This window comes from Podarcis bocagei (assembly GCF_964188305.1).
Source record: "Podarcis bocagei genome assembly, chromosome: 1".
Taxonomy (NCBI): domain Eukaryota; kingdom Metazoa; phylum Chordata; class Lepidosauria; order Squamata; family Lacertidae; genus Podarcis; species Podarcis bocagei.
The window spans coordinates 87496659-87516915 of NC_138125.1; the positions used below are offsets into that span (position 1 = coordinate 87496659).

At 46.8% G+C, this 20257-nt stretch overlaps 1 protein-coding gene across 8 annotated transcripts in view; it reads left to right on the top strand.

Moving 5' to 3' along the window:
* OBSL1 (obscurin like cytoskeletal adaptor 1) overlaps positions 1 to 20257 on the top strand; it is a 178404-nt gene that overhangs the window by 30265 nt on the left and 127882 nt on the right. For 7 of the 8 annotated variants that reach the window (XR_014002243.1, XR_014002244.1, XR_014002245.1 and 4 more), the window contains 10 exons: positions 1365 to 1558; positions 2566 to 2838; positions 3090 to 3365; positions 5792 to 6067; positions 10995 to 11270; positions 13351 to 13626; positions 15803 to 16078; positions 16628 to 16903; positions 18970 to 19236; positions 19665 to 19934. Coding sequence is in view for 2 of the 8 variants with exons in the window: in XM_081171357.1 (XP_081027483.1) it covers positions 1365 to 1558; positions 2566 to 2838; positions 3090 to 3365; positions 5792 to 6067; positions 10995 to 11270; positions 13351 to 13626; positions 15803 to 16078; positions 16628 to 16903; positions 18970 to 19236; positions 19665 to 19934 (2660 nt within the window). In the remaining 6 variants the exon portion in view is untranslated. The remainder of the gene's footprint in view (positions 1 to 1364; positions 1559 to 2565; positions 2839 to 3089; positions 3366 to 5791; positions 6068 to 10994; positions 11271 to 13350; positions 13627 to 15802; positions 16079 to 16627; positions 16904 to 18969; positions 19237 to 19664; positions 19935 to 20257) is intronic. The other variant, XR_014002246.1, reaches the window with a different exon arrangement.

Here is a 20257-nt window from a genome sequence, read left to right on the forward strand (position 1 = left end):
CACACTGGAAGAGTGGCAGACGCAAATGATGGACTACATGGAACTGGCTGAAATGACTGGCAGAATCCGAGATTTGGGAGAAGAAACAACGGAAGAGGACTGGAAAAAATTTAAGGACTATTTGCAAAAACAATATAAGTTGTATGAATGTTAAAAATTTACACGATTCGGAAACTATAGCTTCAGCAATTAGATTTGGGAAACAGGAAATTATATGTTAAGTAAGAAAAGGTCAAAATCTAAGGTAATACTATGTTTAATTTAAGATATAAGTAACTGATGAAAAGTATGTTAAATTTAGAGGTATAGTATTTGAAAAGTACAAAATAAGGTACGAAACAAGGTAATAATTTGCTGATATCTTTATTATAAAGAATGCAGGGTAAGGGAGATGCGAGGAAGTCCAGTTAGTTATATAAAAAATGTGTTGAATGGTTGGTTTTCTTTTCTTCTTTTTTTTTCTTTTTCTTGTTCTTTTACTTTTTTCTTCAGTGTATGTTTCTAACTTTGTATTTGAAAACTTAATAAAATATTTATAAAAAAAAAAGAGAGAAAATCCTTTCGCTTTTCTGGGGCGCAGGGAAGTCTCAGAGCCGGAGGTTGGGGAAGGGACCCCCTTTGCTCTGCCCTCTTCTCCCGTCTTAGATTCGCATGGGGGTCAACGCCCGAGCTTGCCTGGCCACCGGGCCACACAAGGGCCGTGCTCTACGCGGTGCACCTTGCTAGCCGCGCAGCTATCCTCCGCGGCTGCGGAGCGGCCCTGCGCCGGTGCCCAGCCCCTCTGGGCGCCCGCTGCGCTGCCAATGACAAGCGGGCGACGTCGTGGGCGGGGAAGGCGTCGCTTTCTTTCCCGATCCTTCATCCTCCCAGTCTTCCAGCCCTTTTTTGGGTTGAAAGCTCGTCTCGTTCGCCCTTCTCCTTTCTTCACCCTGCGCGCAATTTTCCTCCCTCGTCTCCCTCCCCATTTCTCCTTCCTGACTGACTGACTGACTGACTGACTGACTGACTGACTGACGGGCTTGGGCTCGGGCTCAGGCTCGGGCTCGGGCTCCGGGTCGGGCTCAGGCTCGGGCTCGGGCTCGGGCAGCCACAGCGTCGGCGGTGTTGGCGATCGGCGGCGCGGGGGGATGGCCCTCAATGGGGTTGCCAAGGAGACAGGCCGGCCGCCCCCTCCCCCGGCCCGGCGCCCCCCGCAGCGCCGGTGCCCTATAAAAGCCGCGGACGCGCCAAGCGTCGACAGGCAGAGCCAGCGCGGCGGCGCTCTGCTGGAGGGGCGCTCGAGATTATTGGGGGGGCTGAGCCCCCCCAAACGAATTTTTGAGGGGGCTCGGGCCCCCTCAAGCCCCATGGAGTCGGCGCCTATGGTGTGAAGTCTCTGCCTCTGATGCTACTGCCCAGTGGTTCAAGGATGGAAATCCTGTGGACCATGACATCTTCACGGTGCAATCAGAGGGCTGCATTCGGAGGCTGTTGGTTCATTCAGCCTGCCCCCTGGATTCTGGGACGTATACATGTGACACAGCTGATGACACTGTGGACTTCACTGTGATGGTGGATGGTGAGTTGAGTCAAAGAAATGTCAAAGGAGTGCATGAGGCAAGCCCTAAACCTGTAGTCTTCAGCTTTTCCAAACCTGAGATGCATTTTTAACTCATATGGACCCATTTATCCCTCCCCCCTCTTTACCATCTAGTTGTATGGTGGTGCAACATAACTTATGTTGGGTCATGACCTATTTTAGGGTCCCAACCCACCAGTTGAAGATCAAAAATGCTATTAGACCTAAAGTGCTGTTCCTGGCTGAAAAAACTCAGGAGCTGGTGACAACTTAGAATCATAGAATCATAGAGTTGGAAGAGACCACAAGGGCCATCGAGTCCAACCCCCTGCCAAGCAGGAAACACCATCAGAGCACTCCTGACATATGGTTGTCAAGCCTCTGCTTAAAGACCTCCAAAGAAGGAGACTCCACCACAGCTGCCCAGTCTCTCTCTTCATTGCCCTTTTAGGACCTGAACCAAGTTTATCTACTTGAGGCCACCCATATCTCTGCCTTTCTTCATGCTCTCGTTATTTCATTGTGGTTTTTGTGTAATTTATAGGTGCCGTACCTAACTGATTGTTAATAATCTCAGCAGCACCAGTCTCTTCTAAAATGGCAGGCATGCTGCAAGCACCAAGATCCCTGCTTCCCACCTGTACCTCATCCACTATCTCCTGCTCCAGTGAAATGCACAGCACTGAGCCTCCTGTTCCATTGCTCCCCCCAACAACTCACATAAGAAATGATGCCCTCACTCTCTATTCTATGCTTTTATGACATTTCTATGCTATGGTGGTATTATGATGGAGATCCAGTATGGTGTAGTGATTAAGACCCGGTACAACGAGGTTCAAATTTCCAATCAACCATGATTCTCCCTGGGTGATCTTGGGCCAATCACCGTCTCTCAGCCTAACCAACCTCATAAGATTGATATGAGGATAAGATGGAGGGGAGGGACCACCTTGGAGAAAAGATGGGATATGAATGCAATAATAAATAAATAAATTTCTCCCCTGCAGAGCTGCCTGTCCGAGTTCTGCACTCCAATGCAGACGCAGCCCATGCCTATCGGGTCTCAGAGCGTGTAGTGCTGGATTGTGAGTTGTCCTGCTCTGATGCCGTTGTGTGCTGGTACAAGGACGGAGAGGAGGTGGAGGAAAAGGATGGCCTCCTGTTGGAGAGCGAAGGGCCTCATCGCCGTCTGGTTATTATTGCGGCCCAGGTTCAGGACACAGGGGAGTTTGCATGTGGCACTGGGGGCGACACTGTCTTCTTCAATGTCACTGTCACAGGTAAGCAAGTCTCCAGGGTTCAGTCCCAGTGATCTTGTGCCCAAATTCACTCTTCCTCTTTGACTTAGGTATGGATTTCTATCTCTTGCTACTAACCATGATGTTCATTCTTCACTAATTAGAGGAAGCCATATTTGAGATTTCTGGTTCCTATCCTTTCTGTTCTATCTCAGAGCTTTCTAGAATGAAGTGGCTCTAAGTCATCTCACACAGGGGATGAAGCCTCATATATTCCTACATTTGTCTTGTAGAGCCACCCGTGCAGATTTTGCACCCAGTGGAGCGTTCACTAGAGAAGCATATACAGGCATTTGAGTGCTTGGAGCTGAGCTGCGAGGTGTCCATTCCCAATGCCCCTGTGCGCTGGTTCAAGGACGGCCTGGAAGTGGATGAGACAAACAACTTGTTGCTTCAAATGGAAGGTGCTGAGCGTCGCCTAGTTGTCCTGCAGGCAAGTGCTGAAGATGCTGGTGAATACATCTGCGAGACCAAGGATGAGTCTGTCTCCTTTGATGTCAGAGTTTCAGGTGAGCACTCTGATCTTGAACCTGCAGTTCTGAGAAGAAGGAGGAGAAAAAGCAGCCAAAGCCCTAACCCATTTTCAACTTTAAACCAGCACAGAAACTTAAATTCTAAGCACACCAGTCCCAACACAGCCCAGACTGAGTTACAACTGGCTAATCTGTAAATGAAGCCTTTCCTGCTCTAGTCCAGGGATGGGGAACCTGTGGCCTCTGATATTAGCCATGCTAGTGGAGTCCCAACAGCAGATGAAAGGTCATTTGTTATTCGCCCTGGTCTAGTCCCAGCCATAAATCTGGGTTTATATATTAGTGTATAGATTTGGGCACAGAATTATTATTAAAGCACTCACAATGTATATTATACTCATAAAATCTCTGGAAACGGAATTAATGCCAGGGACAAATGGAATAGTACAAGAGACACAGAGGTGCCATTACGCTGTGTCTCTTTATACCCTTTTCTTGTGAGGTGATCCAGAGAAAGTTTCATTGTGCTGTGGGTCTTCCACCCCCATCAGACAATGTCTGGCCTTCACAAACATATATGCCCTTTTAAATTTTCGCAGGGAATTGTCCCTCTTCAGTACAGTGCAATTGGAACATATTATTGGAAGTACCTGCACTGATGCAGGTGGCGCTGTGGGTTAAACCACAGAGCCTAGGGCTTGCCGATGGGAAGATTGGCCTTTCGAATCCCCACGACAGGGTGAGCTCCCGTTGCTCGGTCCCTGCTCCTCCCAACCTAGCAGTTTGAAAGCACATCAAAGTGCAAGTAGATAAATAGGTATCGCTCCGGTGGGAAGGTAAACGGCGTTTCCGTGCTCTGCTCTGGTTCGCCAGAAGCGGCTTAGTCATGCTGGCCACATGACCCGGAAGCTGTACGCCGGCTCCCTTGGCCAATAAAGCGAGATGAGCGCCGCAACCCCAGAGTCGTCCGTGACTGGACCTAGCGGTCAGGGGTCCCTTTACCTTTACCCTTACATTGACGCCCAGAAATGTTCAGCAAGCCTGATACCAACTTAATCTACACCAGCAGATTATTACAGTATTCTCTAATGAGAACATAAGAGGCCGGCTGGATCAGACCAAAGGCCCTTTTAGTCTGGCATCCTGTCCTCGCAGTGGCCAACCAGATGCCTGTGGGGAGCCCCACACATCAGGCATGTGAGCAACAGAACTCTCCCTGTTTGGGATTCCCAGAGACTGGGATTCAGAGACATCCTGCCTCTGGCACTGGAGGTAGTACACAGCCATCGTGACGAATAGCCTTATCCTAAACCCCTCTTAAAGCTGCCCAAGTTGGGGGCCATTACAGTACTACATTTTCTGGTAGTGAATTGCATAATTTAATTACGTGAAGAAGTATTTAGTTTTGACTGTCCTCCTGAATCTTCCAATGTTCAGCTTCCCTGGATCACCCTAGGTTCTAGTATGAGAAGGAGATAAACTTCTCTCTGTCCGCTTTTTCCACACCATGCATAATTGTATGTACTTCTGTCATGTCCCCCTTTCTCACCTTTTTTCCGAACTGCAAAGCCCTAGACACTGTACCTTTTACTTTATAGATAAACTTATTGTGCTCTTGCAGGCAAACCCTGAGAGAGCTCAAATAATCAATACAAAGGAGGGATTGTCATTCCATGCATGCATGTTATGTGTTCGCTGTGAGATCCCATCTCTTAGGGATTGGCCTCCATAGTGCTAGTGGTGGTTTGGGAATCCCTACTGGCCAAAATTCACAGGGTCAGTAAAATAATAACTCTTATTTAGACCAATATTTGTTTACAATGCATTGTATGAGCTTTTGCTGGCCAAAGCTTTGGCTTTGTGTACTGTGGAAATGCCAGAGCTTTGCTAAATGTGTTTCTAAGGAGGCAGTAAATAAATAGGCCATCTACCTAAATAGGGAATCTCCCTTGCCGTTTGGGGATCCAACAATGCTATTTGCATGAGTGCATCCTTCTATGGCTGCACTTCAAACAGCTCTCAAACATTTATTCTGACCAGTATATAAATTTGGCAAAACCTGTAGAAGGAGTTGAATTCTGCACAGAGGACTCCAGCTACAAATGTTTGGGCGTAAGCTGCTAGCATGGTGCTGCAGCAAAAAGGCCTAATACCACCCCCACGTGTATTTGGGGGAGCTACTCTTTACTATACAGGCACCCTCCAGCATTGCTTTGAGTTCTAGCAGCCCTTTTAAAAGTATGGCTTTAAAATAATTCCTGGAGAGGGAAGTTGGAGAACTGTTGGAATGACCTATGATTGGGGAAGTCAGGCCAAACTGTATGTGATACTCAGTTACATGTAGAGTTTCCTCAGTGTTTCTCCCACATGCCCCTCCAGTGAGAAAATTGTGGGTGTGGCCCAGCAACAGCAGTGTTGCCTGTGGCCACTTCATATCTGGGCTGCCTGCCCTCTCCTTCCAGAACCCCCTGTGAAGATCGTGCAGCCCCGCAGGACTCCCTCTGTCCTGAAGGCCTCAACGGGGGAGACAGTGACCCTGACCTGTGTGCTCTCTCATGGGAATGCGCCAGTCCGCTGGGTTAAGGACGGTGTCACGCTTGAGGCTAACAGCGGCCTCATCCTGGAGGAAGAGGGTGCCCGGCGGTGTCTGGTCATCCCTGCAGCTGGCCCAGAGCATTCTGGGAAGTACACCTGCAACGCTGTTGATGATACCATGGCCTTCGCCGTCCAGGTGTCTGGTGAGTGCAGTGCTCAGGGACCCTGGTAGCACCAGGGAATGGAGCTGAGATAAGAGTGTGGGTGGGTGGTAATTTGGGCAGGGGGGTGTTGGAATTCCAAGCCAATGTTGCTGGGATGGATTTCATGTACTGATCCATTCCAGACCCCAGGCACTCTCATTGTCGGCCACATTCCTTGCACTGCCCTCTGTACAGAGCTTGAGCAAACTTGTCCTGGAGCTTATTGAGGACTGGCTGTACATTCCCCAGAGCCGGTGCTCTGGGCATCAGCATGACTTTATCTCTTAAATCCAGACAGGTTCTAATTTGGTAATGAAAGCAGAGGCATAACAGTATTATTTCCTAAAGAACTGAGCCTGCAATCTGGTCTTGTATGACTTTGGTAGCATTCTTTGCCAGTAGACTCATAACAAACACCCCTGACCATTAAAGTCCACGGGAAGTGTTTGCTCTAAACATTGGCTTTTTGTGATCTTCTGCCCTGGATTTCTGGTTCCTTGGCTTGCCTAGAAGTGCGCTGGCTTTTCTTTGTGTTTTCTGCATTCTTGTACCGCTTGATGCTGTCATTCCCGCTAGTATGTTTGCACATCATTCATTGTCCAGAGAGAGCGTGTGCATGTTGTTCTGAGCATGAGTTCGTAAGCACTCCATGTACTACAAATGCAGCCCTATCATTAATAGCAGATTTTGGGTTATTGCTAATCACCAGTTATTTGTTACGTGCAAGATCAAAACGAACAAACCAAAACCCATGCAGCCAGCTATGCAGTAAATAATAATACAGTACATTTAGAAAGCCAGGGCAAATAAGAAGTACATCTGAACCTGGAGCCAAAATATAAAATACAATGTAGGAGTTTCAAAGCTGGAGCACCACCAGCAAAAAGGCTCCTCTTCTTCAGGGATATGGGTCCCCCCCCCCTTCCGTTACTATGGGGAGCACCATTTGCATTTCCTACACCTGGCACAAAAGTGACTTGTGCTGCCCTTTTCTTTCTCTGAGGCTCCAGAGATGGCCACAACCGGAGACATGCGTGTTGTGTGTGGCGAGGTGAGAATTTAAGCTTGGGAGACTTGGGGTTTGAAGTTGGCTTCACACTCAAGGCCGAAGACCCAAAACCACAAATGTCAGGTTCATGGAGTTCTGTGCACAGAAACAATGTGTTCCATCTCATACATATTGATTTGAAAATATTCTTCCTCATGCACACAAGATCCCCTCTTTCTCCACCATCACCATCAGCTTACGGTATTTGAAGCATGTGCAGAGCAGTGGTGAGATCACTTCGATGAATAGAAGAAACTTATTTTTCCTTGATAGGCTCGCTTGCCAAAATAAATGCCCTAGAACTCAATTTTTTAAATGGACAACCCATAAAAATGTAGCTGAACTGAATAAAAATGCTATCTGGTTCCCTGGAACATTGTAGATAGGAGGGTTCTAATATGGCCCACATACCAAGGTTTCTCCTACCCAGTCCAAAGAACTGCTGTGTTGGGTTGGGAGGGGATTTGAAACCCTGCTTCTTCCTGATATCAGTTCAGATCTATTACTGTTCCTGAGTGGACCATTTCTTTTGCTTTAACTGGCTGGTTTTAAGGATTTTACCAATAGAGGTTGTATGCCTATAGCAGTGGAATGGCAGGCTTATTGAGCTACTCTTTACATGCAGTTATCTTTTGGTGTGAGACTTGTTCTCTGATTGTGATGCACTGTCTTAGTCTTAGTTATGTGAAAGGTTAAAACTGCAGGGGAAGATGTTGCTATGTGCTGTAGATTCATTTCAGCCACAGAGGAGAAGCTGAAGAAGACTTTTGGTCTTGTCCAACCCCTAAGACTCGATTACTCTGAAATTTTATTAGATAGGTAGCAGCTGCTTAGTAGGAGTGTATGATGTTCTTGTGGGGTGGTGGGTGGGGGGTGTCTTTATGATTTACCAGTGAAGTAGAGGTTCATAATGTGAAGGAGATGAACAGTATTCATTCTGCACTTCCTTGAGATTGAAAACTGGAGCCCATCACCTTGCTGCTTTGCTTAGAGAAGGGTATTCTTAATAGGACTGTTGCCAGCTTTGTAAAATGAAAACTTTTTATGAGTGCATCTGGCACGATTAAGGTGGGTTAATGTAAGACAATAATGAATAGCATGGATTCAGGGGTCATTTTCTCCTTGGATAGAACCCCCTAGCTTCTTGGTGCCAAAAATGTTTTCCACCCCACATCACACCAATAAGCAACAGTAGCTTGCAAACAGGAAGCTCAACAGGAAGTACCTAATTAAATGGTACTTCTGGTCACAGGAGTATAGAGGGACAGTTGTCATTTTTGGCACAAGGGTTTCTCTGTTCTCTCCTGCCAATCATAAAGAAAGTGTCTTTCCCTTATTATTGGTTTGTCACAGCCAGTTCTCCAAACTGGACTTTATAGTTACAGTATTGGGGATGTCAGGGGAATGCCAATTCCACATAGGAAAATGAAGAATTGAGGATAGCTGCAACACATTTTTTTGAGCAGAAACCCATGGAAATGCTTAATCACAGGAATGCTATCAGCCACCATAGAGGCTGGAGTAGTTAACAGTGGTGTTAGCAGAGGGCCCCCCTAAAAGAGGGCACATATTTGCATGTGATGATGATGATGATAATTTTATTATTTGTATCCTGCACACCTGACTGAGTTGCCCCAGCCACTCTAGGCAGCTTCCAATAAATAAAAGCATAATAAAACACCAAACATAAAAAACCTTCCCTATACAGGGCTGCCTTCAGATGTCTTCTAAAAGTTGTATAGTTATTTATCTCCTTGACATCTGATGGGAGGGAGTTCCACAGGGTGACTATGAGCCTGCTCAGTCTGTTGCTCAGGTGTTCACTGTTGACGGGCAACGTCAAGACCCCCGCCCGCCCCTCCTGCTGCTTTCCCTTCTCAGGGTTCGGTTTTTTTAAACATTACTTGGATTGGACCACCCTTCAGGCAAAGAACTTAAAAGTTAGTTGGGCTGCGTACACATTACTGGTTAAAATGCAGCAAGGTCTCCTCCCTGCTGCATTTCAAATCATATTTGCATATTGTCATACACATCATTACAGCTGGATGTGTTTCCAGGTTGACTGCTGTCTGTCCATGCCAGTGGGCAGAGAGGGGGCGCGGAAGTCTTAAGATGACTTACCGTATTTTTTGCTCTATAAGACTCACTTTTTCCCTCCTAAAAAGTAAGGGGAAATGTGTGTGCGTCTTATGGAGCGAATGCAGGATGCACAGCTATCCCAGGAGCCAGAACAGCAAGAGGGATTGCTGCTTTCACTGCACAGTGATCCCTCTTGCTGTTCTGGCTTCTGAGATTCAGAATATTTTTTTTCTTGTTTTCCTCCTCCAAAAACTAGGTGCATCTTGTGATCTGGTGTGTCTTATAGAGCGAAAAATACGGTATGTTTTCAAATCATATTGAAGCTCGTTTGGGGTAAAACACATCAAAACTCAGTATTTCTCAAGAAACTGTAGGATAGATGTGGATTGCGGCTAATGTCATATGTACACAGCTTCCCAAACCAGTGGTGGGTGTACCCTGGATGCAGAGTCAATGGGAGTGTGTACACAACCCGGTGTGCTGATGAGAACAAAAGGAGTCTTGAGTGGGGGGAAATGTCTGCTGTGCTTTGTAGTTTTGGCCTCTAGGTGGCACTGCATTTGTGGCAGTGGCGTGTAGTCTTGGCAATGGATTTGTTTTCAGTAGAATCAGCACGTAAGTGATTATCAGACAATTTCTCAGAACTCATATCCAAATGACAGGACGGAGGCCAGGAGACAGGATGTTCTTTGACTTTTTTTTGGTGGGGGGAGAGAGTAAGTAAAGAAGCAAGCAAGCAGCCCCAAAGGAAAACTCCATCAATTAATAAACTTGAGATGGAGAAAGATTGCATGGCCCATGAGAAGTGTGCTGGTTACACACAGCTAAGGAAAACTTACACCCTGATGCACATTTGATATGGGAATTTGTCTCACAAGCCAAAAAGAATTTGTTATGAAGGCAAGGAAACAAAAGGAGCAAAATTCCAAGGCAATTGGGCATCTTAAGTGCCCCCCAAAACACACACACACACACGTACGTGATGTTGCTGAAGGTGAATGTGTAGACATGGTCAGCCTCTTGGATGAGAGACCCCTGGGAGGCTTCTGTAAGAGGACCATAGGATATGTTTTCACGTGTTGCTTCAGTTGGGCATATAAAGCCTACAGTGTCCCAGATGCTCACGTCATTTGCATTGACCAGTGCCTCTCCTCCACTTTTCTTCTGCATGAGCAGTGATTGGATATAGCATAGCTAGTTTGAGACAGGCAGCTCAAAGTCAATTTAAACTTGACATGTGAAAATGGCAGTGCCCTCCATATCACTTGCACGTAAACTCCTATGCCCAGTTTATTTCAATTGATCTTAATCTCCTTTAACATTGTAAACCTGCCCATTGGCTCAAAATGCCCAAAACAGTATACTGACACATTTTTTGTATAGAAAATGGAAGTAATCGTTATATTCTTTGCTGTGTCCAGGACTCTTTGCTCCCTGACACTGTTGTGAGCAAGCCTTCTTGGTGCTTAACTGAAGTCGCTGGGACTGACCCTAAGCAGCAAGTCATCCCCAAGTCAAATGGACCCATAGCCTCAGAATGATATAACATTGGTTAAACCCATGGAATTTAGGTGCCCCAAATGATATACTTCATTTCATTCCAGTTCTCTTAAACGACACAGTGCTTAGGGTGCATTTTATGTACAACCAGGAAAAAAATAGTCTCTTGGGTAGGGAGGCTGTTGTTAGGATGAACACAATATGGATTGCAGAATGCTTTGCACAGTAAGAGCGCTATGAAAATGTTTACTGGATTGAGAAGCAGTGGAAAGTTAACAGAACCTTTGTTTATGCTGGCAGACCCCCCAGTGCGGATTGTGGGGCGTGATGAACTGCAGACTCAGCACCACTGCCTGACCTCGGAGGACCTGACCCTGTCTGTGACGCTGTCTTGCCCTAAAGGAGAGGTGAAGTGGTACAAGGATGGAGAGAAGCTGCAGGACACAGACCGTGTGCGTCTGGAGCAGGATGGCGCGTGCCATTCGCTGGTGATTCTGGGAGCCGAGCGCTGTGATGCAGGAGAGTATCTGTGTGACAGTGGTGATGACAGCCTCATCTTCTACGTCACAGTAGAGGGTAAGGTCTGGGCCTGGAAGGAGAGGGGCCGCTTTTGAGAACCTTAAAAAAAATAAAAATACCGGTAATTTTTTTCAAGGCAAGAATGCAGTCTCACAGCAGAAAGAGCATCATGTTCCAGCGTACAGATTGCTTCAATATTATTTCAGTAATCTAAATTCAGTAAGGGAGAAAAAGGTTTCGATGGGAATTTGTCCTCCCACGTACATTTGCAAAAGGTCAACTTATTCACAGTCATTACCTTTTGTTTCGTGTTTCCATCAACTACAGTTCTGGCTGCTATTGTAATGTTACCCACAAATTCTCAGTGTCTCTTGAATAGAATCTCGGAGGGATCTTCATAATGTTAGGAAAAGAAAGAGTGGGAAATTCATATCCTGTAATTTATTGCTTCGGCTTCTTTATGCCAATAGCATTCAGTTTCTTCTCCTTGACACCAACATGCATGTAATTAGCTTGCCTTCATAGTTGCATCTCCAGCTTCTATATGAAATGCCACTGATATAACATCTTGTAACATTTATCATTCAAAGCACCTGTTAAGTGGAATCTCTGCAACAAATAATCTCCCATCATCCATGGTGATTTTATGAGTTAAAACTTGTTCTTATTGATGTTTGCAGTAATAATGAGGGTTGTGGATACTTGGTGCTTTAAAAAAACCCAGCAGTCTAACAACAATCAACTTTCAGGTCCAAAAAAGCTGTATTCTACATGAATTACTTACGTAAACCAAGCAAATGCATATCTATTTGCTTATTTTCAAGAATGCTGGTGGTTTTGGAGAATACTAGCACCTCATCTCCAACTGCTGTTGAGAACATATTTATATATTGTTATATATAAAAATATTTAGATACCGCTGTATCATAGAAATAGATACAGAGTTTTACAATATAAAATCATATAGTAAAATCATTTTTTTTAAAGAGATGGGTTTTAACCACTTAATGTGGAAACTTAGAAGGTGCCTGTGAACAGATAGTAGCTGTGGCAGAAAAGTACAAAGGACAAGTCCCTGGCAGATTGAGTTCTGTTCTGGGGTCAGGGGGCACTTCTAAACTGTCAGTTTTTTTATGCAAAGTAAGTTGATTTGGTGCTGTCCTGCAACAAATGCACTTTCCCCAAAAACTGGACCTTTTGTGATAAGGAAAGTGATGGGGAAATTCACTGGAAAAGGTGAGATAACAACTGTTTGATGCAGAATTGTATAATCTCCCCAGGAATGAGAATGAATACTTAATAAACAACCTCCTCGCAGACTTGGTGCAAACATGCTCTATAAGCAGGTTGTCTGGAAGTGACCTGGAGCAGGTCATAAAGCTACTGGTGGTTGCTAATCCTGATCACTGTATATTACCTCCAGTGTATTCCATACGGTCTGCTTCTGAATGCCAGTTTCTGGGGATCACAAGTGGGAAGAGGGCGATTGAACCCGTGTTTTGCTTGGGCATCTGGCTGACCATTGTGAGAGCAGAATGCTGCACTAGAGAAGTCTTTGGTGTGACCCAGCAGGACTCCTCTTGTGTTGTTACAGCTGCCCACCCAGGAAAGAGACCCAAGGAAATCACTCCATCTCTGGACAGCCTGACAGGCCTCACCAGACACTGAGAGGGCTGCAAGTCGTGGGCAGTGAGAACACCACAGTGTATGAGCTCTAATGCGCTGGTGTTTGATGTTTCATAGCAAACTGCCTATCAGTCCTTCATGTGTCCTCTGAAATCAGTCTCATGTGAATACACTGAGCTTTTAAGGCTCTCCCCATTTAAAGGAATCCCTAGTTTTCCCCTCCCCCAAACCTGGGCCTGCTTCATGGTGGAAAGGAAGTGAGATAGGGTTGAAATTTGCTGCCTCATCCTTTGTTGGGTCAGAAAAGCACAATGTTCCCCACCTTTTTGTGTGGTATTCCTTTGTGCCCTCTCTGCTCCATCTTATCTGTGTTGGCGCTTGTGTTCACCTTCTGGGGGTTCTTTATGACTACCGGATGGCAGATGGTTGTGTGTGCCTTTCTTTCTCTAGACCTGCAGGCCCTGTCTGTGCCCTACACTGTGACACCTTGTCTCTTTCTCTGTTTCCTAAGAACCTCCCATCTCCATTGTGGGAAACACAGGGGTTCCAGAGCACCACTCGCTGGTGTCCGGAGAGGCTCTGGTATTGGCTTGCAAGGTGTCTTCGCCTAGTGCTGCTGTGCGCTGGCTGCGGAATGGGGAGGAGCTGGTACCCAGCAAGCGTGTGCGCATTGAAGCCCATGGGAGACAACGCCAACTCACCATCCTTGGAGCCAAGCCGGGAGACTCAGGCTCCTATGTGTGTGATGCAGGCACTGACCGAATGGAGTCCACAGTTAAAGTGGCAGGTGAGGTCTCGTCAGAAAAAGTGAGAAAACTGGCAAGCCATGACTGGGGTTGAAAGTCGGGGGTACAGAGAGGTGGGCAGCTCAGAAATGTTGCTTATCCCATTCCTTCTTCACTGGATGGAGAACTCAGGAGTTGGTGTCGTGCAATTGCTTGGACCAGAAGTAGTCAAAAAGCAAGCTAACAAATTGCTGCCCTCTCATGACACCCAAAATCTGCTGCTTCAGTTGCCTCACTCTGCCCAGTGGTTGGGCCAGCCTTGGCTGGTTTCATTGCTTTGTGGCAGGGGTTGCCAACCTCTTTGGATCCATGGGCATGTTGTAGGCACCATACACACCCACCCACAGCCAAGCACACACCATAACCTATTCTACTGGCTACAAAGCATGCTTCTTTCAAGCCTAAATTCAACAGGAGGGGACCCTGTGAGCACCAGGGAAGGCCTCTGGGGGTGCATGCATGCCCTTGGGTGCCACAATGGTGAACCCTGCTTCATGGATAGCATTTGGGGGGTTAGTACAGAGAGCTGGAGTTGTGCTCCCACCTTCAGGCTCCGAGGAACTTCGTAATGGAACGCGGCAGGTGACAAGTGAAGGGTTCAGGCTGCTTCTCTATCTGCACTCTGCCAGTGAGGGGGTTAAATTTAACTTTGGCCGATTCTCAGGCGCCGCTACTTCTGCACCTTCTGCCAACAAATGCTGCCCTCCTTGAAAGCAAGGGAGGCCTTATTGACTGGAGGTTGTTTTTCTTTTCTTAAGTGTGAGGAGAGGGAGTTGGCAAGGGCTGCCCCCACCAGGACAGGTGCTTTGAGGAGAGTCAGGGAAGTAATCCCAGTGGCCTCTGCCAAGAAGGTAGGGTGCCAGCAGGCAGGAGCAGTGGCCTTTCCAGCATCTGGGACTGGGTACCGTGCCTTTTTGGGAGAAGAGGAAGCCAAAGAGCAAAAACAAGTGCTGGGGGCAGCAGGACACATTTCTAGAGTGGCTGTGGATTTTGTCTTGAGGCAAACACTCAGCTCCATTCATTGTGGCACCCGCTGCCAGGGCAGTTCAGGACTTTGAACATACAAATGCTCAGCAAAAGCAGTGAAATTTTGCTACCACATATAAACGAAGCAAGTTTGCTGACATGCACTTGCCCTACCTGATTTATTTTATTTCCTGAAATGGGTATGAGTAAGAAGGGGTGGGAGCAACAAGAGCAACCATGGAGTCTTGCTACTGACTATTGAGTCCTACTTAGTTTCCCTCTGGATTAAGTGTTCCCTGACATTGCCTATGTTAGGGTTGCCATATTTCAAAAAGCAAAATTCCTGACACCCACAAAGTTGTTGAGACCTCAAAAATGTTGAGCTTTTTTGGGGAACAAACCCAAATTATTGAGCTTTTGGGGGAAACCTGCCCCCCAAATAGTGATCTTAAGCTTTTGGAGCTGTTTCCACTGCTTTTTCCATCACATTGCCATACATCCGGGTTTTCCCTGACATTTTGCCACTTTGGCAAAATACCCCCGACGCCATTTTTACACCCGAAAACCAGGACATGTCAGGAATTTTCCTGACATATGGCAATCCTAGCCTATGTACTCACAAGTCTGTTTTTGCTGTCACAAAAAGAATGAAGTAGAAATTTGGTTTATTACGTATATTTATAAAATGAAAGCTGATAATATTCTGTTTTTCACCAAACAGAAAATTATACACAGTGGATGTCAAGAATTTTGACTCCTGGGGCAGAAAATCCAAATGGCACTTCCCAGCGATGCTATTGTATTTGATTATTATAATTTGAGAGGCTGGACCTCTTTTGTCTAGGATCTTTTCTGCAAACAAAATGTTAATACTTAATAGAAGGAAGCCACATATGTTGTTGTCTAGAAATGCTGAATTTGTGCCAGGCAATCTTAATTATGTACTAAAGTGCTATCACAAAATAAATGATCCAGGAGAAAATATGTTAGTTGGGGTTTATGTAAAATACAACCCCTGTAGCTGTAGAGCTACAGCTTAAAAAAAGAAAAACAGCAACCCTTGACAATTTCTTGCCCTTTATTGGCATAAGTCCAAGACCACCTCCTTTCACCAGCCTGTCTGCTTTGCAGTGGGGTTGGCTGTGTTTTCACAGGACAGCAAAATGTCCCCTGCCTTGCTTAAGAGGGAGGTCTTCTATCTCTTGTTACCAGCACCCCCTGTGCACATTGTGAACAAGAACGATGCCCATGTGCCTTTGGAAGTCCAGGAAGGAGAGAACATGACCCTGGTTGCCCGTCTCTCCCAAGAGAAAGCTTCTGTCCGGTGGCTGAAAAACATGCGGCCCCTTTATCCCGGGCCACGCCTGGTGGTGAGCAGCGAGGGGGCAGTGCGCAGCCTCACCATCAAGCAAGCTGAGCCAGGTGACAGCGGCACCTATACCTGTGACACTGGGGACGATGAAGTGCATTTCACAACATATGTGCAAGGTAAGATGGACCCACCAGCTCCCTTTCCAGGCCTGATGGGGCGACAGTAGCAAGGAGAAGCTTCCAGAACCAAGTCCCCCCTCCTCCTCCATCTTCCTTATGTTTCTGGAGGCCTGTGGCAGCCATTGTGGCAGTTCCATTCTGTAACATTGGCAGTGGGAGGAGGATTGGAAAAGTATGTGGTATCCCAAGGTGCTGCGGCAGGAGGAGCATGTGTTTGGTGCTAGGAGCTGTAGGGTGGTCCCACATGCAGCCTGTGAACTATCAACCTACAATATTCTCCTTGCAAAGGTATTTCCTCCCTGGTGGGGGTGTGGGGCAAGGGGGAAACATCAAGGTCTGATGGAAATCTCCTGTGTTCCCCAGTAACAAGGGAGAGTTGAAGTGACACTCATAGAACAACTAAAGAGAAAAGCCAGAAGTGGAGTTAGCTGCACCAATGAACAAGGTGTAGGGTGGGGATTTGAAGGAACCACTTGGCTCAGCTGGGCAGATATTGGAGACCATTTTGACCACCTTCTACCCTCTCTAATCTTCTTCTTCCGCTAGAGGCCCCTGTGCTGTTTGTTCCCAAGCCAGAGCATCCAGAGAAGGTGCTGGTACTGGAGGGTGGCAGCGCAGTGCTTTCTGCCATCGTCTCCAAGGAGCCAGCTATGGTGAGGTGGGAAGGACCTCGAGGGGCCTTGGTGGCGGGCGAACAGTGCCAGCTGCGCAGAGAGGGCCGGGTCCACAGCCTTCTGCTGAGCAACGTGGGCAAAGCAGATGCTGGAGAGTACATATGCCACTCCCATCATGACCAACTGCGCTTTGAGCTGAGTGTCAAAGGTGAGAGGTCTGTGTTGGGGAACATGGGAGGCAATCCCATATGAGACTGGCAATACTTCGGGGCTCTGTGGGATGGGCTGAACAAAAAGGAAGCAAGTCCCATTAGGACGGCTTGTGAGACTCAAAATGGAGTGAGGATGTTTTGTTAATTTAAAGCTTATCCCACATAGTGGCCTCCAGATGCTTTGGACTACAACTCCCATCAGCCTCAGCTGGACGCCACTACACAGGGAAGCCTGCATCAAATGATTTTGTTAAAGGGAGAATTATGGCAGGTGTGCCAGCTTCTACCATACTGGGATAAGCCACATGGGCTGAAATTCTCCCTTCTACACAATGGTCAAAGGAGCCTAGTTCACCAAAGTCTCTGTATTTCCCAGTGAACCTGTATCTATTCCCAGTGAGCCTTGCACCTTTACTGGCTAGTCCAGCCTTCATCAGCCTGATGTTCTCCAGCTGTTTTGGACTACAATTCCCATGCTGTCCGGGGTTGATGGGAAATGTAGTCTGAAACATCTGGATGATATCAAGTTGGAGAAGGCTGGCCTGGAGCAATTGCTAATTTAGTCTTATTCCAAACCTGGCGGCTTTCTTTACAAGGGGATGTGGCAAGCACAAAACCGTGAGCCTCTCCCTGCAGCATGATAGCCTAAAAGCTCACTTTTATATAGCTATGCTGTGTTGTTCAGGTAGTGAAGGGCAGAGGCAGTCAGCAGGAGAGAACTGCAAGTGGAGTTGAAGCTTTGCTTTATCTGTTTGGTACCTCTTGATATAGAAGAGACAGACCTCCGGCCAGTTTCAGAAATAGCCTGTATTTTTTCCTCCACACACTGGGAACAATCAGTGGCAACTAGAAGTGATAGTTAAATAGATTGTCTCTATTCGTAGAGGCAATATTGACTTAATTCCCAGGTGCTTGGGGCAAACAGTGAGATGATCCCCATTGCGATGCTCTTGTATAATTCCAGAGGCATCTGCGTGGCCGCTGTAGAAAACATAATATGGGGTGAGAAGGGCTCTGCAGTTCATGGTTTATGACAAAAAGTAGCAACCAAAGCTCTAGCACACAGGCCTCTTCTGCATGCTTATGTCTCTTCTTTGGATCCCCACTTTGATCCCCCTAATCTGGGTTTGCACTTTAGCGATTGTGGAGTTGACTTTGCTTTGAAGGGGCCCGAGCCCAGTGGTGGAGCGTGGGATTTGCATGTCCAGCATTGTTTGACTCAGTCCTTGGCATCTCCAGTTAAAGGGATTCTAGGGTGGAGGGCTAGGAAAGCTAGTGCAGAAGACTTTGGTTTGTTAAGCAGAGGAAACAATGCTGGCCTGACTCAGTACAGTAAACCCACAACTTATACAGGGGTTACTTTCTGGAGATGGCGCTTAAAGCTAAAATCGTGTATAGTCAAAACACTTTGGGTTCAGTGGCTGGTGGGTACTGTATACTATAAGGCAACTTCATTTATACAGGATTTTTATTTTTTTCTCCAACCCCTGCCACCATTTTTATGAAAGCAGCTTGTACTTTCTACATAAAATACTAAAATCACTTATCTGCCATATTATATTTACACAAGATTTTCTGTTCCTTGGTTCAGCAACTGGCATTTTTGGCTTGGTGTAGAGCTTGGAACAGTCCAGCCCTTTTGTAGCCAAGATTGGAAAGCAGGGACTCCAGTTCCCTGTGCTCAAATTCTGTGACTGGCATAAATAATGCATGTTTGCATGTGTTCACATAAGTTCCTTATTTATTCAGCAATTTGGAAGAGTTAAGAGTGAGTGAAGAGTGCTACTTCAGAAGCCTTTCCTTCTGAACTTAGTGAAAGCTGTTCCTCAATCTTTTGGGTTTCTTCAGAAAATTATGTCCTCAAATATTTATTTGTTTTCATGAAGGTTGGAAATTTAGAAAGAATTGTGGGTCTTGGGCTTCTGCAAAAGATTTGAGTTGCTGCATGATCAGGATTTTCTGCAGGTTTCCAGACAACCACCACCACTCACAGTGTGTAAGACAGCAAGTGTTCTGCCTTTTGCCTTCTCACCTCAGTGGTACTATTCCTTGCCCTCCTCAGAGCTGCCAGTGAAGTTTGTTCGGGGTCTCTCAGATGTGCTGGCACTGCAGGGGGAGACAGTGTTGTTCTGGTGTGAGCTGTGCAAAACCAAAGGGGATGTCCTCTGGCTGAAGGATGGGCAGGAGCTGGAAGCCAATGAACACCAGGAGATCCGAGCAGAGGGACGGGAACGTTCCTTGACCCTGAGACACGTAGGGCCTGAGGATGCTGGTGAATACTCGTGTGAAAGCAAGGATGACCGCACCCTCGCCATCCTCACAGTGCAGAGTGAGTCCTTTGGGGAAAGGGCCTGAGCTCAGTGGTTTTGCCTTCAATGTTTTGCATGCCAAATGTCCCACATTCCATCCCCAGCACCTCCAGATAGGACTGCGATGGGGAAAGACGCCTTTCAGATTTCTGGAGAGCTGCTGCCAGTCCGTGTAGACAGTTCTGAATGGGATGTACCAATGGTCTGACTCCATATAAGGCAGCTACCTATATTATTTCCCATGGAACAACTTGATCTGGTTCCAATAACCTGTGTCCATAATCCTACATACATTTTTATTGTGGGCCACTGAGATGCTATGAGGGCTGGGTGCTGGGATACCCCCACTGGACTGACAAGATACTGTGTATCAATAGGCTTCAGGGGTAGCCAGGGGCTCCCCAATACAGGCCTAGCCACCCCTGACTCTAAGCACTTTCTTCCCCAGTCCCTAGATCAGTGGAAATCATTTCCGAGCTCCACAACTTAACTGTGCTGGAGGGGGATGATGCCACCTTCAAGGCTGTGGTGTCTCCAGATGACGTGGCTCTCAAGTGGCAGCACCATGGCCAAGATATAGTGCCCAGTGAGCGGTTCGCCACCACCAGGGTTGGGCTGTGCCACACCCTCACCATACAGCAGTGCCGGCTGAGTGATACTGGCATAGTCAGTGTCCACGCAGAAGGTCTGGTGAGTTCAGCCAGGCTCAGTGTGCAAGGTAAGAAGAAAGGCGATGCTAGCGTGTGGTTTTGGGATGAATCAAAGGAGCATCTAAGTAGCCGGGCGATGGCACATATTGGTAGTAAGCAGGAGTAGGGACACCTGTATTTACCCTGTCTATCATGTGCCCCACCCTGCTTCTGAATTGTGCATTAAGGAAATGCAAATTCTGCTGCCTGAATAAAGTAAACAAATTAAGAACGATTGCCCGTCTTTGCTTATTTGGCATGATATAGTTTGCTTCTTTAGCCCTGCAGGGCTGGCAATAGAAGCTTTATTGGAAGTTCTGCTAAACCTCACCCTCACCCCTTGTCTTATGAG